The sequence below is a fragment of the Nyctereutes procyonoides genome, unplaced genomic scaffold (genome assembly GCF_905146905.1).
Source record: "Nyctereutes procyonoides isolate TBG_1078 unplaced genomic scaffold, NYPRO_anot_genome, whole genome shotgun sequence".
Classification (NCBI taxonomy): domain Eukaryota; kingdom Metazoa; phylum Chordata; class Mammalia; order Carnivora; family Canidae; genus Nyctereutes; species Nyctereutes procyonoides.
Window position 1 is genome coordinate 7,465,088 of NW_026575028.1, and position 26,514 is coordinate 7,491,601.

Below are 26,514 nucleotides of genomic sequence, written 5' to 3' on the forward strand. Positions count from 1 at the left end.
GGCCCAAGGAGAGCCGTCATAATCTGTATGTCCATCTGGATCTTTTGTGTGCTTTTATAGACCTATATGTATTTCTTTAAACTTACACTTTTTTTCATAAACGGGACCATGTCATAGGTATTCTGTGACTCCCATTTTTGCCTTTAAATTACGAGACTTTGTTGTGGTTTTCTTCTTTTAAAGATTTTATGTATTTATTTGACAGAGAGAGAGCACAAGCAGGGGGAGTGGCAGGGAGAGCATAAAGCAGGATCTCAGGACCCTAGGATCATGACCTGAGCTGAAGGCAGATGCTTAACATATGAGTCACCCAGGCACCCCTAAACTATGTGACTTTGAAAAAGCAACTTTATCTCTCAGGGCCCCCATATTCTCATCTAAAAAGTGAAATGGCAGCGGGGAGGAAAGGTGAGCCAGCCCAGATGGTCCTACAGGCCCCTTCCAGTTGACTTAACACAGGAGGGAGCCAAGGCCTGGAGAAGCAAAGTGACTTGCCCACAGACAACAAGGAGTTAGTAGTGAGGCCCAATGAAGAGCTGAGCCTCTTCTTTTTCCACGCTCAGTGCTGCTCCCCTGACTTCCAGAGAAGTGGAGTCTTGTTCCATGGGGGACCTAGGGCCTTGCTGTACTTGTTTTGGAAGTTCCCCTAGCCTCTCCCTGTTTCTTCCCTCCTAGCACTAGCCATCCCCTGACCCTGTGGGGTTGCCATAAAATGTGCAAAGGCAGCAGGGAGAGAAGAAAAACAGAGGGTCTGCAAAGGGATGAGGGTTGTAAGTTGGAAGGGTCTTCCTGCTCCTTGCTCTCTGGGGAACAGGACATGATGGAAATAATGCTCTTCCACTCCCAGAAAGCCTTGTTGAGAATTCTATGGTGGCACTTATCACCGTACATTATTATTATCCTGGCATGTGTGTGTGTGTGTGTGTGTGTGTGTGTGTACCTGTGTGTATCCATGTGCGTGCATATGAGTTCTCTGAGAACAAGTGCTAGTCTTATTCATCTTGGGAATAAGCATTCTTGAGAAAGCATCTCCATCCAACATCCTGATTTCCGCTGACAACCCATTTATTTGTAATCTATTAATTTATCTACATTTCCTTCACTTTTTCCATTTCAGCCTCTATTCTTTCTAGCGTAAAAAAATGAGTCACTCAATTAAATGCAACTCTTTATTCTCACTACTTAGAGCTAATTAGCCTCTCAACACTGGACTGCCCACCGTGGAAAACAGGGATCCTTCTATCTAGACTTAATATGGTGTCCTTAACCTAAAAGGATGCACCAGAAAATTCCTCCTTGCCACTCCTACTCCAGTCTCCTAGCAGGAGACTTAGAAGTTCACCATTAGAAGTTTATTCCTTGGGGATCCCTGGGTGGCGCAGTGGTTTAGCGCCTGCCTTTGGCCCAGGGTGCAATCCTGGAGACCCGGGATCGAATCCCACGTCAGGCTCCCGGTGCATGGAGCCTGCTTCTCCCTCTGCTTATGTCTCTGCCTCTCTCTCTCTCTGTGACTATCATAAATAAATAAAAATTTTTTTTAAAAAAAGAAGTTTATTCCTTGGGACACCTGGGTGGCTCAGCAGTTGAGCATCTGCCTTTGGCTCAGGGCACGATCCTGGAGTCCCAGGATCAAGTCCCACATCAGGCTTCCTGCGTGGAACCTGCTTCTCCCTCTACCTATGTCCCTGCCTCTCTCTCTGTGTCTCTCATGAATAAATAAATAAAATCTTAAAAAAAAAAAGAAGAAGTTTATTCCTTTGGGTCAAGACCCAATTTCTCTACCAATAATTCTTGGGATTATTGGAAAGGATGGTCACCAGTGAAAATGCCAACACACTGGGGAAGGAAGGCCCTCACCCATGATAAGTCTCTCAGTGTTTCCCAAGTCCTTTTTAAGGACACCAGTTGGCTAAGAGCAGTGTGGGGAAGAGGAAAGAGAGAGAGTATCTAAAAGAATCCATTCCCACCAACCCTTTTGGGATTCTTCCTGGACCTCTGGGAAGAAAAATCTCTCACCAGTACCCTTGAAAGTAGGCCTGGGAGAAGAGCCCCACTCCCAAACATTCTGGGAATCTATGGGGTACACTAGTCCACACCTGGTACTGCCCAATGGAATTCAGTAAAACTTGAAGGAAGCTGGCAAAGAACACAAAGGAAAGAAACCAAGACAATGCCCTGCCCATAAAGAATTCATGGATCCACCTGTGAGTTTCCTTTATCCTCTGGAGGAGATTGGGTAGGCATAATAACTACTTATTGGTAAGTTTTGTCAATCATGGTCCAGCTTAGAAACAAGAAACACTCCAAGTCTTTCAAATGGAAGAAATTTAGCCCAGGGAATTGGTACACGGGTGATGAAGAAGATAAGAAGCCAATGGGGGACAGCAAGACAACCCAGAAAGCTACAAAGCAGGAGGCCAGTCCATCCTATCTCTAGGGCTGGAAAGCCAGCAGGGTCATGTAGCTTTATAGACCCAGAGGCCTCCTGAGCCATTCAAAGGGAAGTCAACAGTGGGGGCTCCCTGAGAGGAGACAGGATTATGAAAGGAAAGAAGGAAGAAGCACAACCAACCACAGATGATGTCCCATGTCCCAGAGCAAAGAGAAAGGGGAGAAAGAACCTGGGTCTTCCTATTGGCTGAAACTACCCAGAAGCTGGAGGAAAAGGGAATCCGGGAAATGTAGTTCCTAATAGTGATCCAGAACAGAACAGATGTGCAAGCAAACCAGTAGGTGACTGGCAAAGAAGAAGAAGGAAGAAGAAGAAGAAGGAGGAGGAGGAGGAGGAGGAGGAGGAGGAGGAGGAGGAGGAGAAGAAGAAGAAGAAGAAGAAGAAGAAGAAGAAGAAGAAGAAGAAGAAGAAGAAGAAGAAAGAAGAAGAAAAGAGGCCCAGAGAGGGGATTAAAGTCCACATCTTAAGACTCTTCTTAAGGATCCAGAGAGTCCTTGAAGGTGAACTGACAGCAGGAAGGAGTTCAGCCACCTGGGCTTAAAAAAAGACCTGAGATAGTGCTTACCTGTGAAGCAGGAACCTTTTGAAGGGCAAGAAGTGTTCTAGGGAGATACGCAAGAACATACAAAAGTGAAAATTCACCAATCTGTGTATATAAGATTAGCATACTTTATGCATTTCATTGTTTGTAAGTTATACCTCAATTAAAAAAAAACTGGAGTTCCTAGCATTTTAATAAAATCCTGCAATATTTTCAAATGAAATTGATACATGTCTGGGGTCTCCTTCCAAAGAATTAAAGAAAGATTAGAAGAACAGAGGAGGGCTGTATGGAAGAGAGAAGACTGGCCATGAGCCGAAGCTACAGTTCACGATGTTATTTTCTTCCCTTCTGTGTAGGTATATGTTACGTGAAAATTTCCGTAATAAAAAGTAAAAAAAAAGAGGGGCACCTGGGTGACTCAGGGGCTGAGCATCTGCCTTTGGCTCAGGTCGTGATCCCAGGGTTCTGGATCGAGTTCCTCATCAAGCTCTCCTCAGGGAGTGCCCTGTGTCTCCGCCTCTGTCATGAATAAATAAATAAAATCTTTTAAAAATAAAAAATAATAAAAAGAGAAAAGAGGTTTTAGGGACCCTACACACACACATATACCTTCATGCACTGAAGGGCTCAGTGGTGAGTCCAATCCCAGCCCCCAATTCCCTTGACCCGGAAAGAGCAGGAGCCCTGAGTGGTGCATGCGGCTCTGAAATTTCGTCCCTTTCTGGGCAGCCCTGGACCACTCATATAAACACTGGCCCGCAGACCACAGATCTGAGTACAGTACAGTACAGATCTGTACCAGGGGAGGACAGCAAAAGGCCTAAACTCAGGCAGGCCCTTCACTCTGTTGTGAGCCTCCTCCCCAGATACACTCCTACACTAGGACTTCCCAACTCCTCCACCAAGAGGCTGTCCAGCCAGTCAGACCAACCAACTCCTGAAAGGATGAGTACAGAAGAGGAGGCAGCATGATTGCCGGAATGAGCTCAGGACCCGGGAATCAGGAACTCTGGAGTCTAGGCTGGTTCCACATACATCGACTATGTGACGTGGACAAGGTATCACCATTTACTCCGTAACTATGTACTGGAACACTTGGAATGGGCCAGACTGGGCTAAGCACAGGAACCCAGACTTAAGGATTCAGTCCACGTCATTGCAGAGCTCCCAGCCTGGTGGGGTGGGAGGCAAAAAGCAATAGGTCACAGACTGCACTGGGGGTTGGGGGGGGTGGCTGTGTGGCCTGGGGTAGGGGTGCTTCTCAGAGCCCTGGTGGACCTCCAGGACAGATGGGAGCTAGCCAAGAACACAGAATCTTGAGGACTGGAGAGCCTGGCATAAGGGGACATGGGGGGTGCTGTTCATGGGTCACAGGGAAATGATGGGAAGAAAGGGGGCAGGGACGAGGCCAAGTCCCCCTGGAATCCCGGTCTCCTCTATGTGGCCCCCTCAGCCTTTGTCTTCTCATCCTTGAGGGAAGGGGGCTGGATGGGAGGGATCTCAGCCTCCTCCAGTTCAGAGGGATTCAGAGGCTCCTGGGTGAGGAAGCTGGGAAGGAGGGCTGTGGCTGCCCAGATCCCTGCAGCCACCCCTACTGGTCTTTGGGAACTGGATCTACCCTTCCTCCCTGTCATCTAAGCACTGGGGATCAGGGGCCGCCGCCCTCTCTGCAGTGTCTTGTAGGTGACCTGTGCCCCCTAATGTGTGCACCAGGATGGGTCAAGGATGGGGAGGGCCGGCTGACTTGTTATTCCTTTGTAGCTTATCTTTAAAAAGCACACAACAGGGCAGGAACCCCCAGGAGTCCAGACGGATGCCAGCTTGGGACTTCTGTTTCCTAGATGCTGCGTGGCTGGCTGGCTGTGGTCATCTGCGGGTCCCGCACTCTCTGTGTCCGTGGGTCACAGGCCCTTCCACTTTCAGATCTGGCACCCAGCTGGACACAGCTTTGTCCGTCTTTCTCTGTTCCAAGTCAGCTCTGACCTGCTCTCCAGGGCTCATCTGAGCCTTGCCCACTGGCTCCGCTGCCCCCTCCCCACCTAGCCTGGCTCCGTGGTCCTCCCCTCCGGGCCAGACTTCCGAAGAAGGGAGGAGGCCCGGTTCCGGCCCTGCTGCCCTCACGTGCTTTCCCGGCCGCCCCCTCCCGCCCTGCATCGGGGCAGCCAAGCCTGTTCCTCTTCCCCGATTGCGACAGCTGCCTCTGCTCCCAGAGCTCCCTGTCCCCGCCCCGAAGGCTGGCTCGTTCCACTCCCACTTCCTGAGCCTGGCGCTGGAGCCCTGGAGGCCAGGCCAGGCCCGGCCGCTGGGCCCCCGGGGGCACGTCAGCCCGAGCCCTGTCCCAGGCCCTGGGCTCAGGAGGTTGCTGCCACCGCTGCCCAGGACTTGCAGGCCTCCCACCTTCCTCCCAGGCCTCCACCCATCTGGCCGACTGGCCGACTGGCCGACTGGCCGACTGGCCGCCATGCGCCTGCCATGGGCCGCCTCCCCCTGCGGCCTGGCCTGGGGGCCACTCATCGTGGGTCTCTGCGGTCTCCTGGCAGCATCCCAGGCCCGACTGGTAAGGGAGGGGCCCATGCAGGTGGGTGGTGGCCGGCTGGGGAGGGGCAGAGGGGTCTGGGCAGCCCTCCCTCTAGTCCCTCTGCCCTCCCCAGCTGACCCCTGAATAATTCGCCCCTGCTCCCCATCTCCCCTCGAAGGAGCTCCCCTACCACACGGAGAACCAAACCTGCCAGGACCGGGAGAAGGAATACTACGAGCCCAAGCATCAGGTCTGCTGCTCCCGCTGCCCCCCAGGTGAGAGGCAAGGGCCAGAGGAAGCCGGGGATGGGAGATGAGTTGCAGGGGACTCCGGCCCACCTCTCTCCCTTGGAGGGAAGGCAGACACCATCTCCCAGGAAAACCAGCTGGCCATCCTTCATGTGCGGTTGTCGAGAGGACAGGGTCCCCCAGCAAGCAGCAGAGGCGAGGGGGGACCCTGCTCCCCTGACATTCCAGCTGCCCCACTCACATTCTAGGCACACACGTCTCAGTGGAATGCAGCCGCAGCCAGGACACAGTGTGTGCCATGTGCCCCGAAAATTCCTACAACGAGCACTGGAACCATCTCTCCATCTGCCAGCTGTGCCGCCCCTGTGACCAGAGTGAGTGGCATTGTGCCTGGGGAGGCTGGGATCTCCTGGCATGCAGCCCCTCCGCTGAGCTCTCCTGTCTCCCCACCAGTGCTGGGCTTTGAGGAGACCATGCCTTGCACCAGCAGACAGAAAACCCAGTGCCGCTGCCAGCCGGGAATGTTCTGCGTACACTGGGACACTGAGTGTGTACACTGCGAGCCACTCTCTGACTGCCCGCCTGGCACCGAAGCTGAGCTGACAGGTCAGAGGTCACTGTGGCCAGAGGGCAGGGAGGACGCTGGGTCCCTGTGATCCTGAAGGGGGCAGGGTGCATAGTGCTGGGTCTGTGGGGTGCCCCAAGGTAGTTCTCGTTGGTATATAGAGCCACCCTCTCACCGCCCCCTCCCGCAAAAGGCTCACAGCAGGGGTGTGCAGAGACTTGGAACTGGGAACAGATGCCTCGGGAGCTTTCTCTCAGCTCTGGGGAGGCCCCTTGGGCAAGAGGGAGACCAGAATGAGGTAGGTGGGCAGGAAGGGGCCCCCCAGTGGGAGCAAAGGAAACTCATGGAGAGACTCCCCTTGGCCACTCACCCTGGCTGGCCCTTGTTTTTCTCTTGCCAGATGAAGTCGGGGTGCCTAACAGTAACTGTGTTCCCTGCAAAGCAGGGCATTTCCAGAATACCTCCTCCCCCAGGGCCCGCTGCCAGCCCCACACAAGGTGAGTGTGCCCCCGCCCCGTACCCCTACCACCCCAGAAGTCCCAGATGCTGACCACCCCCCACCCCAGCTATGCTCACTGTCCAAGGGCTCGCCTTGCCACTTCCAGCCCTGTGTGCACCTGAGTCGGGCCTCTCTATCCTCCACAGGTGTGAAGAGCAGGGCCTGGTGGAGGCAGTTCCAGGCACTGCCAAGTCTGACACCAGCTGCAGAAATCCACTAGAGCACTCTGAGACGCCAGGTGAGGGGCCTGGGCCTGAGGAGCACATGGAGGGGGCAGTGGGAGGACTGTGGGAAGATGTCTTAATTCCTCCCATCTAAGAAAATGGGGAAAAGATGAATCCTTCTCCCTCAGAACTGGGGCAAGCAGAGAAGTTCCCTAAAGAAAACTCGGAGTATCCCTAGGCCAGCTTAATATACACAAATACATATACTCTTTTTAAGTTATGTATTATAACTTGTAAGTTGCATATAATATCATGCCAAGGACCACTCCTACACTGATATGTGATTGTAACTGACATCATTGTCATCATTTTGGACATGCCCCCATCATATAATCTACTAGACTGAAAATCTCTCCCTCTCTCTCTCCTTTTTTTAAAGATTTTATTTATTTATTCATGAGTGATAGAGAGCCAGAGACATAGGCAGAGGGAGAAGCAGGCTCCCCATGGGGAGCCCGATGTGAGACTCAATCCCCAGACTCAGAATCACGCCCTTAGCTGAAGGCAGATGCTCAACCACTGAGCTACCCAGGTGTCCCTGAAAATCTCTTTATTAGATTACACACTTTCATTATGAGAGAGTTCATCCCACATTTGACTCTTGTTTTGTTTTGTTTTGTTTCTTTCTGTGAAGTTACTGGTTTCCTAGCCTAACAGATGATTAAGGGATATTTCTAATGACTGTGAACATTATTCGTTGAGAGAAAGTTTATTACCTTTTTTAAATTACCAAATATTTATAATAATAGCTTTCATGTAGTGAGAGTTAGTGTGTCAGGCACTCTGCCAGCACTTGACAATCACTAACTCATTTAATCTTGCTTAATGACCCTAGAAAGTACAACTGACCCTTGGACAATACTGGCTTTAACTGCGCGGGCCCACTTGCATGTGGCTTTTTTTCAATAAATACAGCACAGTTCTATAAATATATTTTCTCTTATGATTTTCTTAATAACATTTTCTTTGCTCTCGCTTTAACACAGTATACAAATACATGCATGACATACAAAATATGTGCTACTCAACCATGTTACTGGTAGGGCTTATGGCCAACAGTAGGCTATTTGCTGTTAAGACTTTTTGGGAATCAATAGTTATACATGGATTTTCAACTGCACGCGGGTCAGTGCTCCTAACCCCCATGTTGTTCAAGGGTCAACTGTAGTTCTATTATTATCCTCACTGAGGGGAGGAGGCTCAGTAGAGTTTATGTGACTTGCCCCAGATCACCCACGTGGTAACTGGTATTATGAAGATCTCTTCTCGGTTCTTTCTTATTCCAGACCCCATGCCAGAATGCACGCACACCTCTAGAAAATTAGAAAATTCATGGGGAGCCTGGGTGGCTCAGCTGGTTAATCGTCTGCCTTTGGCTTAGGCTCAGGTCAGGATCCTGGAGTCCTGGGATCCAGCCCCGAGCTCAGTGGGGAGCCTGCTTCTCCCTCTGCAACCCCTCCCCCGCCCCCATGCTCATGCTCTCTCTGTCTCTTGCTGGCACTCACTCACTCTCTCTCTCTCTCTCATAATAATAAAGATCTTTAAAAGAGAAAAAAAAGAAAAAAAGAAAACTCAGAGAAACAAAACTAAAAATCATCCACAGGATCATCACTTAGCATTATCCAACTCTTAATATTTTTTAATATATCCTCCAGACATTTTTCTATGTATGTCTACACATCTAATTGTTTTCCCAGAAGTGGAGTCATTTGAATATTTTGTAACTTGATTTTTCATTCAAATATATCAAATCTTTTTCCATGTCCTTTTGTTACTTTTTAATGATGTATCAAATACAATTGGCACTCTAGAGCTGGAATTTTAGATCATATGTACCTCACCCCTTCATTTTATTTTTGAATAAATTGATGCTCCAAGAGGTAGAATGACTTACATAGTCATCCACTTGGGCCAGGACCCAGATGTCTCTGACTCCAGGTCCAGTTTTTTCCCATGCCTCCCACTCTGCCCTCCCTCAGGCCCCAGATTTAGGTGGATCAGAAAGGACAAGCTCCCAGTATGCACATGTCCAAGTGTTCCTGACTTTGCCTAGGCACACTTAATGGGTGCTGTAGACTCTGCTATGAAAGACAGGAATTAGGGCTTCAGGGTGGATCCGTGGTTGAGCATCTGCCTTTGGCTCAGGTCATGATCCCAGGGCCCTGGGATGGAGTCCCACATCAGGCTCCCTTCAGAGAGCCTGCTTCTCCTTCTGCCTATGTCTCTGCCTCTCTCTCTGTCTCTTATGAATAAATAAATTAAATCTTTAAAAGAAAGGCAGACAGACAGGAATTATCCACTGCTACATACCAGAACCTGAGAACCCCAACTCCCAGCCTCCCTTCCAACTCCCTGCCCTGGAACCTGCCCTGAGCAAGGGGGTGGAGACCTTGCAGCCCCTCCTCTCCCACCCCCATAAACACCCCCACAGAGACAGAGGGGCAATCCCAGCTCCTACAGTGGCCTGTCTCTAAGATGGTCATGTCCACAGAAACATGTCCCTGTGCTGAGTCTGCTTACAAACCCAAGCCCCAGCGTTCCTGCCCCGCCACCCACCCCAGCAACCCTCTTCCAGCCCTGGAAAACCACCTGTGCACACTCCTGTTCTCACCCACAGGCCACCAGAACCACCCCCAAAAAACCTCCATCCATGACAGAGTTTCTGCTGGCTGCCAGGGGGTCCTCCCCAAGTCCAACTTGGCTCCTCTTCTCTGTAACCCAAGGGCAGCTTCTCTAACTGCCTTTAGGAACCACAGTGGGTCTAGATGGGAAAAGCTGTGCTGCCCTTTTCTGTGGGTCACCCAGAGAACTAGAAAGCTGGTCCTTAGCTTCCCTCCTGCCTCTGCCCTTCCCACCCCATGTCACCACAGCTCTCCTGTCTGCTATCCCCCCAGGAACTGTGATGGTGCTGGCTATCCTGCTGCCACTGGCCTCTTTCCTCTTCCTCACCACGGTCCTGGCCTGCACCTGGAAGAACCACCCCTCTCTCTGCAGGAAGCTGGGTAGGAAGGAGCTGGGTACCAGCAGGGCAGTGGGCCTGGCCAGCTGGCTGTCCCCACCTGAATGAGGGAGGGAGTTTGGGGTGGGAGGAACAGTCAGCTTCCCCAGTGCCAACCCTTCGGCCCATCCACACCCCGAAGACTCGAGATGCTTGCCCCCAGCACAGACATTCTGTCCACCCTGTCCCTCTTTTGGAGGCTGAAAATAAGGACAATGATAGCTCGTTCCTTCTGGGAACCCAGGGTGGGGAGCAAACGCCACAGCAGGGTGTGAAGGGTAAAAGCCCCAGCAGCGGCCCAGGCCTACTGGAGGCCTGACCCTCATTTCATTTTCTATTACAGGATCCCTGCTCAAAAGGCGTCCAGAGGTAACGGGGAAGGCTGAAGAGGCATAAGGAGGGGCGGGCAGGCATAAGTGAACAGGGTGGGGTAGGCAGGATAAGAGTGTGCAGGCTTCAGCATCCATTCAACTAATGATTGATTGAGCCTACCATGTGCCAGGCACCATTCTGGGCACCATGGATATAGCAGTGACTGAAACAAAGTACCTGCCCTCCCAGAGTTATAGGCCAGGGGAGCAAGAATAAAGTTAAATGAATCAGGGGGTGATAGTGGCTAATAAAACATGGTAGGGGGGACGGTGGCAAAGGGTGGGGGTATATTTTTCTTAGAGTGGGCAGAGAGGGCCTCTCTGATGAACTAATATTTGAGCAGAGAGCTGAAGAAATAAGGGAGCCAACCATCACAATATCTAGGGGAAAGTGTCGGGAGGAGGGACATCGAGTGCAAAGGCCCTGTGGCAGGGAGCATAAAGTGGAACAGAGGAGAACAGTGAGCTGCCTAAGCATGGAGTGGGGTGTGGGGATTAAAGAAAGATGGGGGTCTGAGGCCCACATCATTGGTTGGTTCTCTACCTTTCTCCTACAGGGAGAGGAATCAAATACTGCTGACGGAAGCTGGGAGCCTCCTAGGGTCAATCCACATTTCCCGGACCTGGTAAAGCCTCTTCTACCCTTCTCTGGAGACTTGGCCTCAGCCTCAGCCAGACTCCCAGCACCCCCAAGTCTGGAGGAAGAGATGCTACAGCAGCAGAGTCCTCTCAGCCAGGCCAGAGAGCTGGAGCCTGAGTTCCCAGAACAAGGCCAGGTGGCCCACGGTAAGCCTAGGGCAGGAGGCAGGGAGAAGAGGGGGCAGGGAAGGAAAGATGGGAAGGGAGGGACAGTTGGCAGGAGAAGAATGTGAGCCAGACAGAAATGAGAAGACTAAAAGAGAGTAAGACTAAACACCATTAGCCCCTCTCACTCTGCCTCCCTCCCACAGGTACCAATGGCATTCACGTCACCGGCGGGTCTGTGACTGTGACTGGCAACATCTACATCTACAATGGGCCCGTACTGGGGGGAGCACGAGGCCCTGGAGACCCCCCTGCTTCCCCAGAGCCTCCATACCCCACCCCTGAAGAGGGTGCCCCTGGCCCTCCTGGGCTCTCTACACCCTACCAGGAGGATGGCAAAGCTTGGCACCTGGCTGAAACAGAGACCCTGGGGTGCCATGCCCTCTAACAGGGACAAGGACCCAACTTGACACCCATGCCTCTTAGTGTCTGGGAAAAGCCAGGAGAAGGCAGGTGCGAGAACACCTTACCCCTGAGGCTGCCCTACCCACATGGGATTGACAGAGGGCCTGGGCAGGGCCCCTGAGAGGCAGACCCCAAGGGGCCAGGCCTCAGACGCATCTCCGAGAGCAGGGCTGGCCACTAGCTGCGCATGTACCTGCTACCAGACTCTTGCCACCATCTGAGCAGGCCTGAGACTTCATTGCAGACCCTTCTGCCCACTGGGGCTGTGGCAGCTCAGCTTCCAGCACGGACAGGACATATGATGCTAACTGCTGCCCATCATGACACTCTGAACTCTCAGTGTGGCACAGAAGGATGCCAGCCACGTGGTCACTTGCAAGGACATCAGTGGGACCTGCAGCAGACTCGTGGTGTTCATCCCCCAGCTTCAGAGGCCCTTTGAGAGCCCACACTTCACATGGACTGAAGTAGACCCTTGCATGAAGACAGATTATGTGGAGGACCACCCCTCCCCTCTCCTCCCAGACAAGAAAAGGAGTCATTAAACACTGGGGATTTGGATACAGTTACTAGGGAGAAGGGAGAGTTTTGGAGGGGGAGGAAAACAGCAAGTGTATTTATAAATTGTAACCACATGCAAATAAAGAGGAGATAAGACCTAGATCACTTATTTTCTACGGATTCACATAAAAACACTATTCCAGGGCTGACAAGGTAACAGCCAGTGTTCTAAAGCCTTTGCAATATTAACCTAGGTGATCCTTACCACATCTCCCTGGGATAGAGACTTTTACTATTTTTGTTGAACAAATGGGGAAACTGAGCCACAGAGAGGGCAAGTGACTTGCCCAGTTCAGCTGCCAATGGCAAAGCTGGATTGGCACCCAGTCCGTCAGGCTCCAGAGGCCTCTTAGATAAAAACTTCACACACCACACCCTTACAGAACTCTGAACAGGTAAAAACAACAGCAACAACAAAAAGGGCTGGTTTTCTCAAATAATCAGACTTCTTCATGTCCTGTGGGCATTCAGTCGTGGCCAACTCTCACACCGCCAACCACAATGCAAAGTGAAAGCATGCTCTTTCCACAAGGCTGATCAAAGGGAAAGATGTGCACTTTAGACATAAAATGTGAGAGATCACACTCACATTCAGACAGTGAAGAGATCCAGGCCGATCTCCTTCAACTAAGAAGGGGCACCTAGGATTTTTACTTGTTTATTATTCTTTTTTCTCTTATTTTTTTCCCCCAGAAAAAGAACTTTAAATCTTCTCAAGCTCTTTGATTAGGATTAGGAAATGTTTGGGCCTCAGAATTTATCAGCCTCGCCGCCTGGTAGAGACAACCTGAACGTGAAGGATTGTGAGGAAAGCCACAGGCAGCCGCCTTCTCCTTCCATAAAAGGTCACCATCTGGGTCTGATGTTAAGAACTCTGTCACTGGGGCTCATCAAGATGGTGTGGCTATAAAACACATGCTGCAGGAGCCGTCCGATCCATCTGAGTGGTTGGGTTATTTAAGGCTGACCATGAGAGTATTAGATCCAAACTCCTTTATTAAGAAGTAAGCCTTGGGATGTCTGGGTGGCTCAGTCAGTTAAGCATCTGCCTTTGCTCAGGTCAGGATCCCAGGGTCCTGGGATGGAGCTGCAGTCCTGCGATTGAGTCGGGGTCCTGAGATCAAGCCCCTCGTCAGTCTCTCTGCTCAGTGGGGCGTCTGCTTCTCCCTCTGCCCCTCCTCCTGTTCATTTTCTCTCTCTCAAAAAAAAAAATCCTAAAAAAATTGCTTAAAAAAAAGGAAGTTATAGTGAACTGTATCTTTAGAGTTAATCCCTCCACTCTTCCAGTATGCCAGACCCAGACCACATGAATCCTTAATCATTGTTCCAATGCATTTAGATAAAAAAAAATTTCTTCAATTTTCAGCAAAATAAAAGGAGGAAACCTTTTTTTAAGGAAATGGTGCCAAGGCCCAGTCCCAGGTGACACCCTTCACATCTAGGATGATACCAGCCTGTGTTAATTTTAGGGCTGCCCTCACAAAGCACTGCAAGCTGGAAGGCTTCAAGAACAGAAAATTATTTTCTCACAGTTCTGGAGGCCAGTAGTCCAAGATCAAGGTGTCAGCAGGTTGGTTTCTTCGGAGGCCTCTCTCCTTGGTTTGCCAATAGCTGTCTTCCCCCTGTGTCTTCAGGTGGTCTTATCTCCTATATGTCAGTGTCCTAATCTTTTTTTATATATATATAAGAGAGGAAGAGAGAGCAGAGGGAGAGGGACAAGCAGACTCTGCACTGAGCACCAGCCCGATGCTGGGCTCCATCTCAGATCATCACCTGAATTGAACCCAAGAGTCAGATGCTAAACTGACTAAGCCACCCAGGCACTCCCTTGATTGTTGTCTTCAAAAGAAACGGGATACCTGAGTGGCTCAGTGGTTTAGCGCCTGCCTTCCACCCAGGGCGTGATCCTGGGGACCCAGGATTGAGTCCCACATCAGACTCCCTGCATGGAGCCTGCTTCTCCTTCTGCCTGTGTGTCTGCCTCTCTCTCTCTCTCTCTGTATCTCTCATGAATAAATAAATAAAATCTTGAAAGAAAGAAAGAACCAGATACAAGAGTAGCTGATAATGGGACAATTAAGTCGAATCCAGCTAACCCCCCATATGTTATCTTTGAGAACACCACTCCTATATCACATGGAGGACAAAGCCAACACTGAGTCCAACCAATGACAGCATAGGTGCAGGGAGGCCAGTAAGGAAGCTAAGCTTGAGCTGTGGCAGCCATCTTGCTATCATGAGAAGGGGCCACAGAGATAAAAAGCCAGTCTTCTGAGGATGGAGGTCCTGGAAGAAAAAAAAGAATATGGTTCATGAGATATTCTTTTTTTGTGTAAATCAGTGTAAGTTTTCTTTTTCTTTTTAGTTTTAACTTCATTTTCTTTCTTTGGGTGGGTAATTTATTCATATGGCTCAAAATTCAGAAAATATCAAACAGTAAATGGTGAAATGTTTCTCTTCCACTCCTGACACTCAACCACCAAAGTACCCTCCGTGGAAGCAATCAATGTTACTGTTTCTGATGCTTTTTCAGAAGTCATTGACAAATATATACAAATACTACAAATATATATACATATATGTATATATATATGTATATATATTCCTCCTTTTTTTCCACAAATGGCAGCACATTCTCTGTATATCCTTCCCATTGCCTTTTTCATTTATCAAAATACCTTGGCCATAATTCCATACCAGTATCAAAAAGCTCCCTCCTTAATTTGTGTATCTGCATCTGTATAGTATCCCATTACATGGCTGCCCCATTTAACTAGATCCCTTTGAGGCTTTTTAATTAATTTCCAACCTTTACCACTAAAACCAATTCCAGGGGTGACTGGGTGGTTCAGTTGGTTGAGTGTCCAACTCTTGTTTCAGCTCAGGTTATGATCTCAGGATTGTGAGATACAACCTTGAATTGGGCTCTATGCTCAGCAGAGAGTCTGCTTGAGATTCTCTTTCTCCCTCTTCCTCTGCCCCTCCCCATCTTGCATGCATTCTCTCTCTCTCTCAAATAAATAAATAAATAAATCTCTTTTTTTAAAAAAGTTCCACAATAATAATATATGTCATTTTGTACATGTGGGAGTATTGCTATCAAAAAATTGCTAGAGGGACGCCTGGGTGGCTCAACAGTTTTGCACCTGCCTTCAGCCCAGGGTGTGATCCTGGAGACCCAGGATTGAGACCCACGTCAGGCTCCCTGCATGGAGCCTACCTCTCTCTCTCTGCCTGTGTCTCTGCCTCTCTCTCTGTATCTCTCATGAATAAATAAACAAAATCTTAAAAAAAAATTTGCTAGAGAGGCGCCTGGGTGGCTCAGTCAATGAAGTGTCTGCTTTCAGCTCAGGTCATGATCTCCAGGTCCTGGGATTGAGCCCCACTTTGGTGGCAGACACCCTGCTCAGCAGGGAATCTGCTTCTCTTTCTCCCTCTATCCCTCCCCCTGGCTCGTTCTCTCTCTCTCTCTCTCTCAAATAAATACATTAAAAATCTTTTTTAAAATTGCTAGAAAGATGGGGATCCCTGGGTGGTGCAGCGGTTTGGCGCCTGCCTTTGGCCCAGGGCGCGGTCCTGGAGCCCTGGGATCGAATCCCACGTCGGGCTCCCGGTGCATGGAGCCTGCTTCTCCCTCTGCCTATGTATCTGCCTCTCTCTCTCTCTCTGTGACTATCATAAATAAAAAATAAAAAATAAAAAAAAATAAAATTGCTAGAAAGAAAATTGGGAGTCAGTGGGACACCTGGGTGGCTCAGCAGTTGAGCATCTGCCTTCAGCTCAGGATGTGATCCCAGGGTTCTGGGATAGAGTCCCGCATCGGGCTCCCTACATGGAGCCTGTTTCTCCTCCCTTTGCCTGTGTCTCTGCCTCTCTCTCTGTGTGTCTCTCATGAATAAATAAATAATATCATAAAATAAATAAAATAAAATAAGGGGTCAAATGTAGGTATATTTTGTTTTGGTAAATATTGCCAAATTGCCCTCCATAGAGACTGAACATTAGCTATTTTTTTAAAAACTTTTTTTAAATTTTATTTACTTATTCATGAGAGACATAGAGAGTGAGAGAGAGAGGCAGAAACACAGGCAGAGGGAGAAGCAGGCTCCATGCAGGGAGCCCGACGTGGGACTTGATGCTGGGTCTCCAGGATCACACCCTGGGTGGAAGGCAGGCGCTAAACCACTGAGCCACTCAGGGATGCCTATTTTTTAAGAGTGTCCATTTCGATATGCAAACACCAACTTTGGTGTGTTATCAAACATTTTGAGTTTTGCTAATCTGAAAGGTGAAAAAGGTTATATCAGTGTAATTTTTATTTGCATTTCTTATTGTGACTGAACTTTTTCATCTTATTACGAGAAAACATTTTCATTATGTTAAAGAGTCATTTGTAGTTTAATCTCCACTGTCTGTTCATCTCCCTTATCATTTTTTTTAAGATTTTATTTATTTTTTCATGAGAGACACAGATTGAGAGAGAGGTAGAGACAACAGGCAAAGGGAGAAGCAGGCTCCATGCAGGGAGCCTGACGTGGGACTCGATTCCGGGTCTCCAGGATCACACCCCGGGCTGCAGGCGACACCAAACCGCTGTGCCACTGGGGCTGCCCTCCTTATCACTTTTCTATTGGAAAATTTCCACATGTTATCTTGCTACCCCTGAAATCACCTATTAAACAATGGTTTTTTTTCTTCATTAATTGGAAACACTGTCATTTTCATAAACCAAATATGTGTAAGAACTTGAATTTACTTCTGGATTTTCAGGTCTCCTCTTATGATCTTTTTTACCTGCCAGCACCCACAGTTTTTCAATTAATTTAGCTTTATTTTAATATCTATTTTAATATCTATTAGAGGTCCTTTTTATCTCCTTTTCCAGAATGTTTCCAGAATTTCTTTTTTTAAGTTCAATTTGCCAGCATATAGTACATCATTAATTTCAGATGTAGTTTCAATAATTCATCAGTTGCATATAGCACCCAGTGCTCATCACATCACATGCCCTCCTTAGTGCCCATTGCCCAATTACCTCATTCTCCCGTTCATCTCAACTATGTTTTCTTATTTCTTTTTCCAAATGAACTTTAAGATCAGCATCTTTAGTACCCTTCCCCCCAAAAAAACTTCTATTGGTATTCATATTGAGATTGCACCAGATTTATAGATTATTCAGAGAGAGCTAACATCTTCCTCATGCTAGCCTTCCTTTCAAGAACATGATGACTTTCTGTGTATTGATTCCTTTTGTGTGTCTCAGTAGTGTTTTAATGTTTAATTTAAGAAATATGTATAGATCTTGAGTATTTCTTGTTAAGCTCATTCCTAGGTGTTTTATCTTTGTAAATGCTACAGAAACAGGATCTTTTCTGACTTATTTTTTTTTTTACCTGGCTATCTACTGAATTCTCTTATCATCTTTAATAGTTGATTCTTCTAGATTATCATCTTTAAATCCTATGAAATTAATCTCTATTGCCTAGTTTTTATATATCTAATACATTTTAATCTTGTCTAAATACATTGCCTAGTACTTTCTGAACAATGTTAAATGGTCATAGCATTAATGAACATTACTGTCTTGATCCTGATTTTAATGGGAATACTTTTAGTATTTCCCCATTCAGCAAGAATTGTAATATATATGTTTATTTTATTATGCTAAGAAAATATCCATCACTTACTGTTTCACCGAGGTTTTAAATTAACAATGGATATTGAATTTTTATTAGAAGTAAACAAATGTCATTTAAGCCTTTGCAGAGTTGATTGCACTACTTTTCTCCTTAAATCTATCAACCTGATGAATTATCTAAATCAGTTTCCTAATACTAAACTATCTTTACTTTTCTGGAAAAACCCACACTTTATCTTGTTGTATTTTTCTTTTAGTGTACCTCTGGGATCCTGTTTGCTAATATTTTATCTCAGATTCTCATTAATAAACTGGGCCCTAATATTGGTCTGTTTTATGTTCCTCATAACCTTATAATTATATTTAAATTTCTGACATAACAGTTCACCTTAAAGGAATTATACCTTAGAGTTAATTTAGTTTAATATCTAGGACTACAAACCTTTCACCTCCCCCAACCCAGTATCAACACTTCCCCCATCCATGCTTCTGCTCAGCACAGAGTTATATAGTTCCGTGTTAGATCTTCTTCTAGGTATCTGTTCACTTTTTAAAAAGATTTTTATTTATTTATTCATGAGAGACACAGAGAGAGAGAGGCAGAGACACAGGCAGAGGGAGAAGTAGGCCCCATGCATGGAGCCTGACATGGGACTCGATCCCGGGTCTCCAGGATCAGGCCCTGGGCTGAAGGCTGCACTAAACTGCTGAGCCACCTGGGCTGCCCTCTGTTCATTTTTATGTGCTTATCATGAAAAGCTTTATTTGTTCCAAGTAGTATACTTCTGAGATCCTCAAATTATGAACTGACCTGGAAACACCTGTTTGATAAAGAAACTTGTCCAGTCAAATAGGGCAATTTGTGCAGAAGCCTTTCTGGAGCAACAAGACTTCAAAAGGCAATTATCGTTATACTCAAGGCTTAAAGGCTCCCTTTGGGACTAGTCCATTTGTAAAATCTCTATCAGCATTGTCCAACAAGAACTTCCTGTAATGATAAAAATTATTATCTGTGCTGTCCAATATGGTGGCTGGTAGCCCCCATGTGGCTAGTGAGCACTTGACATGTGATTAGGGCAATGGAGGAACAGGATTTTATTTTTTAAATATTTATTTGAAAGAGAGAGAGAGACAGAGCAGGAGGGGGACAGAGCAAGAGGGAGAGAGTCTCAAGCAGACGCCACTCAGCCCAGAACCGGGATGCAGGGCTCTATCCTGGGACCCTGAGATCATGACCTGAACAGAAACCAAGAGTTGGTTGCTCAACCAACTGCATTACCCAGGTGCCCCTGGAGAAACTGAATTTTAAATTTAACTTAATTTTATATTTAAATAGCTACATGTGGCTAGTGGCTACTGTACTGGACAGCACAGTTCTGAGTGATCTGTGGAGAAACATGATTCAGTGAGCCTATGGTTACCAACAGCTGGAAAGGTATAAAGAGCTCAGGCATTGAGGTATCATGCATTCATCAAATTTCCAATATTTACCTGCTATGCACCTACTATGTACTAAACATTGCTCTAGGTATCAAAGATACAAAGCTAAACAAACAATAAGGGCACACTCCTGCTCTCAATAGATGAGGCAGATGATCAAAATAAATAAGCGAGAATAAGTATTATGCTGAAAACTGAAACATGGAAAGTGAGAGTCACTATGTAGCTACTTTAGATTGAGTGGTCATGGAAGTCATTTTGAGGAGGTAACATCTGAGATGAATACGCAGAAGGAACCAATCATAGGAAGATCAAGAGGAAGAATGTTCCAGAGGGATCAGCTAGTGTAAAAGTCCCTAGGACCTTGGGACATTAGAGGAGTTAAGAGATTACAAGTCTAGACTAGAGTTGGGTGGGTGAAGCAAAAGTGGCTCTAGATGGAGCCAGACAGTCATATCACATAGGACTTCATAAGCCAAAATAAGGAGTTTCATTATATTTTAAATCCAGAGAAGCCATTTCAAGCAAGGGAAGTGCAATCTCTTTTCATGTTAGAAAGGATCAATTTGGCTGCTATATGGAGAATAGAAAAATAGAGCATTATTATCTGTAATAATTCAGTGGATAATGAATAAAGAATGGGAGCAGAAAGACCAGATAGAAGCCTGCAAGACAGATGGAGAAAGTACACAGTTTAGAGATATCCCCTGGAGATACAGAGTCAACAGTATTTGTTGATGATCTTGGGTTTATTAAACTAATCCAAGCCTCACTTTCAAAATTAGCATTCAGTAAACATTAGATGAATATAAACTACATACTGGACATCTGAAGATACAACAACAAACAAGATGAATCTGGTATCTAGCCTTCTGAAACTTGAAAAATAATTACAGTGAAGTAAGTGCTATAAAGGAGAAACACACCATGTAATCAGAGACCTAATCTAAGCTTGAGGATCAGGATATGGTTCCCTAAGGAAATTCAAGATGTGACCTGCAGAATAATTAAGGTTAGCTAAGGGAAGTGGAGAGGAGAGAATTCTCCTGATGGAAGAATGGTGCATGCAAAGGCTCCATGATAGGAAGAATAGTTTGGCTGGAGCTTGGGAACAAAGAGATGAAGCTGGAGAAGTAGTAGGAAGCAGATCGCTTTGACTTATAAACTATAATAAGGATTTTGGACTTTATTTTTTTAATTTATTTATTCATGAGAGACACCGAGAGAGAAAGAGAGACAGAGAGAGAGGCAGAGACACAGGCAGAGGGAGAAGCAAGCTCCATGCAGGGAGCCCAATGTGGGACTCAATCCCGGGACTCCAAGATCATGCCCTGAGCCAAAGGCAGATGCTCAACCACTGAGCCACCCAGGCGTCCCAAGGATTTTGGACTTTAAAGGCAATAGCAAACCACTTAAGTTTTTTTCACTATAGTTTTTATTCTTCTTTATTTCACATTTTATTAAGTCATAAGATACACGGGGCACCTGGGTGGCTCAGTCAGTTTAGTGTCTGCCTTCAGCTCAGGCCATGATCTCAGGGTCCTGGGACTGAGCCCAGCATCAGGCTTCCTGCTGAGCAGAGAGTCTGCTTCTCCTTCTCCCTCTGCCCCTCTTCCTGCTTGTGCTCTCTCTCTCTCTTTCTCTCTCAAAAAAATAGGCAAAATCTTTTTTTTTAAGTCATAAGATATGTATGGTAAAGTATGTAAAGTGTACTGATCTTAAGTACAGCCTGGAGAAGTGTTACACATGGATAGACTTGTGTTGCCATTCCAGAAGATAAAGAACATTCTCAGTACCCTTAGAAGACTTCATGCCCCTCCCCTCTCAGTAATCCTTACTGCTTATGTCTCAGTTAACATTCTGGGAGATATGTAACATATCTGAGATACAGGATATCTCCAGAGATATTCACTATTTAATTTATGACTTATGCTCATCAATTATACTAGTAAGCTGCCTATACTTGTACTACATATAAATGGAATCATACTGTATTTGCCTTTTTGTGTCTGACTTCTTTTAATCAATGTCATGTTTTTGAGATGTATCCTTGTTATTGCTAGTGTTAATAGTTTGGTTCCTCTTTAAAATTTTGCCATGCAGGGGCACCTCAGTGGCTCAGTTAGTTAAGTATCAAACTCTTGATTTCAGCTCAGGTCATAATCTCAGAGTCTTGAGATCAAGCCTCACATTGGGCTCTATGCTATAGAGCCTATTTGGGATTCTCTCTCTGTCCCTTGCCCCTGCTCACACTTTGTCATTCTCTCTCTCTTAAAAAAAAATGCCATGTGGTATTCTACTATATGAATACACCTAAATTTGTCCATGCTCTTGCTTCTTTTTTTTTTAAGATTTTATTTATTTATTTGAGAGAAAGAGAGTGCAAGCAGGCAGAGGGGCAGAGGAGGAGCAAGAGAAGTAGACTTCCCACTGAGCAGGGAGCCCAAGGCAAGGCAAGAGGAGGCTCGATCCCAGGACCCTGAGATCATAACCTGAGCCAAAGTCAGATGCTCAACTGACCAAGCCACACACACACACCCCTCTCTTGGTTCTTTCTAATTTAAGGGTTGTTTCAAATTTTTAGCAATTCTGAATAAAATTACCACAAATATTTCTTTTACAGACATATGCACTCATTTCTCTTAAGTACATACCTAGAAATAGAACTGGTAAATCATAAGATGGAAATATGTACAGTTTTATTTATTACTGCTAAAACATTTCTAAAATGATGTAAGTAATTTACAATCCCACCTGCAATGCATGAGGGTTCCATTGCTTCACGTATTTATCAAAACTTGAGATTGTCAGTTACCTTAATATTAGCCACTTTAATTAGTGTATTTCTCCCTGTGGGATTTCTTTCCTCATTAAATTATTTACTTTGGAATAATTTTAGAATTACAGAAAAGTTGCAAAGACAGTACGCAAAGTTTTGATATCCTTCATCCAGCCTCTCTTATTTTAATATCGTATACTCATGATTCGTTAGTTAAAATTAAGAAATTAACTCTGTTGAAATACTAATTAAGCTATGGACTATATTCAGATTGCACCAATTTTCCCTAATGTCCTTTTTACCTGTCCAGGATCCAATCCAAAATACTACATGGACTTTAGTGGTCATGACCCTTTAGTCTTCTCTGATCTGTGACAATTTCTTTCCTTATTTTTCCCTTGGTAGTTTTGAAGGGTGCTAATCAATTGCTCTACAAAATGTCCTTCAGTTTGCATTTGTCTGTTTTCTCATGATTAGAAACTGCCTAACTGTCCTCCAAAGTGACAATAGTATATCCTTTTGTATCTCCACCTGCAATGAGAGTTCCCTTTGTTCAAATACATTTGGTGGTGGTGGTAGTGATTTTTTAGCAATTCTGGGAGGCGAATAGTGGTACCTAATTGTGATTTTATTTTATTTTATTATTTTTTTAAAGATTTTATTTTTAATTCATGAGAAACACACACAGAGAGAGGCAGAGACACAGGCAGAGGGAGAAGCAGGCTCCATGCAGGAAGCCTGATGCGGGACTCGATCCAGGATCTCCAGGGTCACGCCCTGGGCCTAAGGCAGGTGCTAAACCACTGAGCCACCGGGGCTACCCCCTTAATTCTGATTTTAATTTGCATTTCTCTAATGACATATGTTGACCATCTTTTCACATGCTTATTTGCCATCTGTATGTCTTATGTGCTGAAGTGTCTTTTTTTAATCTTTCATACATTTTTAAATTGGATCATTTGTCTTCTCATACAGTTTTAAGAATTCTTTATGTATTCTGGAAAAAGTCCATCATCAGATAATCGATCTGCATATATTTTCTCCTGGCCTGTGATTTGGCTATTTATTCTCTTAATATATCTGTCACAGAGCAAGGTTTTAAAATTTTGATATGGCCCACTTTATCAATTTTTTTCTTTTATGGATTGCATTTTTAAATAATCTCTACCCCCAAAGTGGGGCTCAAACCCACAACCCCAAGATCAAAAATGGAGTAACTGAGCCAGCTAGGCACCCTGTGGGTTGCATTTTTGATGTAGTACCTGAAATCTTATCACCAAACCCAAGGTTCACATAGATTTTTTCCTGTGTTTTTTACTAGATATTTTGACATTTCATTTTTTAAATCTAAGCTTATGAGCCATTACTTTTTGTGTACATATGAGGTATGTGTTGAAGTTTGTTTTTTGTTTTTGCATACAAATGTCTAGTTGTTCCAGCAACATTTGTTGAAAAGATTGTTCTTTCTGTCTTGAATTTCCTTTGTATCTTTGTCAAAACTCAATTGGTAATATTTGTGTGGGTTTATTTCTGGGCTCTCTATTGGTACTGCAGGCCTACGTGTCTACCCTTTTGCTAATACCACATTATCTTGATGACTGTAGTTTCCTAACAAGTCTTGACATTCAATAGTGTAATTTCTCCTGCAACTGTTTTTTTTTTAGTTCTTTTCAGTTCCTTTTCTTTTCCGAATAAATTTTAGAATCCATTTGCCAATTTCTATCAAAAAATAAAAAAGTCCTGCTGTGATTTTGATTGAGGATACACTGACTCTATAAATCAAACTGGGGAGAAGTGACATTCATACAATATTGAATTTTCCAATCCACGAGCACAGTATATCTCATCATTTATTTACATCTTTGTTGATTTATTTTATTAGTGTTTTGTAGTTTTCAGTATACATATCCTGCCCATACTTTGTTATGTGTGTATATATATATATATATACATATATATTCTAAAGATTTTATTTATTTATTCATCAGAGACACAGGGGGGGAGAGAGAGAGTGAGAGAGCGAGAGAGAGAGAGAGAGAGAGAGAGAGGCAGAGACGCAGGCAGAGGGAGAAGCAGGCTCCATGCTGGGAGCCCACCGGGGGACTCGATCTCTGGTCCCCAGGATCACACCCTGGGCTGAAGGCAGTGCTAAACCGCTGAGCCACTCAGGCTGCCCCATACTTTGTTATATTTATGCTTAAATATTTAAGTGGGGTTGGGAGGTGAGGGGACTATTATAAATTGTATTTTTTAATTCAAATTTCAGTTGTCTATTGCTAATACATGGAAATATGATTGACTTTTGTATATTGGACTTATATCCTACAAACTTGCTAAACTTACTTATTAGTTCTAGGAGTATTTTTGTAGATCTTTTGGGACTTTTACACAGACAATTATGTCATGTCAAACAAAGTTTTATTTCTTCCTTTCCAATCTGTAAAACTTTTATTTTCTTGCCTTATTACACTGGCCAGGACTTCCAGTATATTGAATAGGTGTTCTGGTTACAGATTCCTTACAGCAAAATGATCCTACCTGTCAGAGCATTTATATTTATAGAACAAACACAGCAATAGTACCAACAAAATATGCCTAACATTTGGACAAGCCACTACAGAATAGGGATAGAAGAAAAGAACACACTCTAAAGAGCCATTATAAACATCTTACGTTCCTGTACTAATTTGATTACTCTTTTTTTCCCCCTTAATCTACTGCAATTTGTACTTCAGGGTAAGTTTTATGGAACTCTTTCACATAGAAATTTAGCTAATGGTTAGCTAAATCCAGTTCTTCTTCAGGCCATTTTCCATAGGTATTACATCCTGAGGAGGCTTTAATTCAATCCCCAAATACATTTGATCATCAGTATCAGTATGACCACAAGACTTATTTGCATGAGATAGTTGAATTTTACCAACATCACTATGTCACAGTATGATCATATTACAATTTGCTTTCATTACAGAACAAATCAGTAAGAATTGCAGAGGTATTTGCTTTGCCTTCCCAACAGTAACTACTTTTGCCCATATACCAGATATTATTAAGAACAGACATTGCCTCAATTGGCTATGAAGTTATTTCTGGGTTCCAAGTTAAATGGGGACAAAGCCAGTCATCCCACCTCATCTCACAGGCTTTCTGAGACTGGTTTCCATTCCACAAGTGGTATTTAAAATGGTTTCTATCTCTACCACCTATACTACAAGATACAATTTATTTCTGCCTATTTTGAGGTAGACAAGTGCTTCCAAGGAACTTCCCTAAGTTTGCCATAAGATTCCATAATCTTCCATAAGATTCCTATAGGTGTGCCCCTTTAGCCTCCCTCAAAGCTAGGACTGAAGGCCATTACCTTACAGCCACTTTAACCTCCTTTAGCCTGTGTTAAAATAGTCAGGGGACTCTATTGGGCCAGGGTGCAAGTCTTTTTCTATTGCTGTGTTCTAGCATTATCCAGCATTATTTGTTAAGTCAGCCTGACTCACTTTGCTAAAGCCTTGTTATCCTTCCAGGCTGACTCCCATCATTTGCCTTCCTCCTCAAGAGAGCTCCCTGTAAACTGCTTTCAGATTAGTCTAATTAATAAATCCTTCTCTCTATCACTCCTTATGAAAAACAAATTCCAGGGGGTGCCTAGGTGGCTCAGTTGGTTAAGTTCTGCTTTGGCTCAGGTCATGATCCCAGGCTCCTGGGATGGAGCCCCATGCCAGGGCTCTCTGCTCAGCAGGGAGTTTGCTTCTCTCTCTCCCTCTACCTGCCACTCCCCCTGCTTCTGTGCTCTCTCTCTCTCTCTCTCTCTCTCTGCATCAAATAAATAAATAAAATCTAAAAACAAAAAAAATTTCCGTTTGCCACAAGATGTGTAGACTGGCACTTAGTTCCTTTTCTGTCTGTAGTGCTATTTAATCCACCATTTGTGTTGTTGTCATTGTATGCTAATTGTACAAGTGCAGTTAGGAAACAAGCTTTATACCCAAAAATGTTAAGTATCCTATGCTGTAGTTAGATGAGTGGCAGTCACACCTAGATGTAATTTAGTCTGACTATGCCACAAGGCCTCCCACAGCCTTCCTTGTCTCAGGATGGGGCCGTTCTCCAAGGGAACTAGAACCCATCACATGATGCCCCACTACTTTAATCCCTTCAGGGCCCATTATATTTTCCTACTTTGCTTAATAGCTTTCTATCCACAAAAACTAGGGTGATAAAGGGGCGTCTAGGTGGCTCAGTCAGTTAAGCATCTGCCTTCAGCTCAGGTCACTGACCTTGGAGTCCCATGTCTGGCTCCCTGTTCGGTGGGGAGTCTGCTTCTCCCTCTGCCTCTTCTCCCACTTGGGCTTTCTCTCTCTCTCTCAATCTTTCCCTCTCAGAAGTAAATAAAATCTTAAAAAAAAAGGGTGATAAGTATTTATGTATGCAACCATTATATATTATCAATTATAACCAGGACCTTTCTAAG

At 45.2% G+C, this 26,514-nt stretch overlaps 3 protein-coding genes across 3 annotated transcripts in view; 1 reads left to right on the forward strand and 2 right to left on the reverse strand.

Moving 5' to 3' along the window:
• SCNN1A (sodium channel epithelial 1 subunit alpha) overlaps positions 1 to 4,016 on the reverse strand; it is a 31,167-nt gene extending 27,151 nt beyond the window's left edge. Inside the window, exons 1-2 of the mRNA XM_055315457.1 lie at positions 3,928 to 4,016; positions 3,406 to 3,515 (exon numbers count right to left, since the gene is read on the reverse strand). The gene's annotated coding sequence lies outside the window, so the exon portion shown is untranslated. The remainder of the gene's footprint in view (positions 1 to 3,405; positions 3,516 to 3,927) is intronic.
• On the forward strand, positions 3,979 to 12,291 carry LTBR (lymphotoxin beta receptor). The gene is made up of 11 exons (XM_055315459.1): positions 3,979 to 4,054; positions 4,838 to 5,553; positions 5,693 to 5,789; positions 6,011 to 6,136; positions 6,216 to 6,368; positions 6,728 to 6,824; positions 6,973 to 7,064; positions 9,945 to 10,052; positions 10,392 to 10,417; positions 10,977 to 11,205; positions 11,370 to 12,291. The coding sequence occupies exons 2-11, from the start codon at positions 5,458 to 5,460 to the stop codon at positions 11,609 to 11,611; spliced, it is 1,266 nt and encodes a 421-aa protein (XP_055171434.1). The 5' UTR covers positions 3,979 to 4,054; positions 4,838 to 5,457; the 3' UTR covers positions 11,612 to 12,291.
• A 586-nt stretch (positions 12,292 to 12,877) lies between these two features.
• The window catches only part of VAMP1 (vesicle associated membrane protein 1), an 84,437-nt gene continuing 70,800 nt past the window's right edge, over positions 12,878 to 26,514 (reverse strand). The window contains exon 5 of the mRNA XM_055315561.1: positions 12,878 to 14,475. Coding sequence (XP_055171536.1) covers positions 14,393 to 14,475 — 83 coding nt within the window. The 3' untranslated portion in view covers positions 12,878 to 14,392. The remainder of the gene's footprint in view (positions 14,476 to 26,514) is intronic.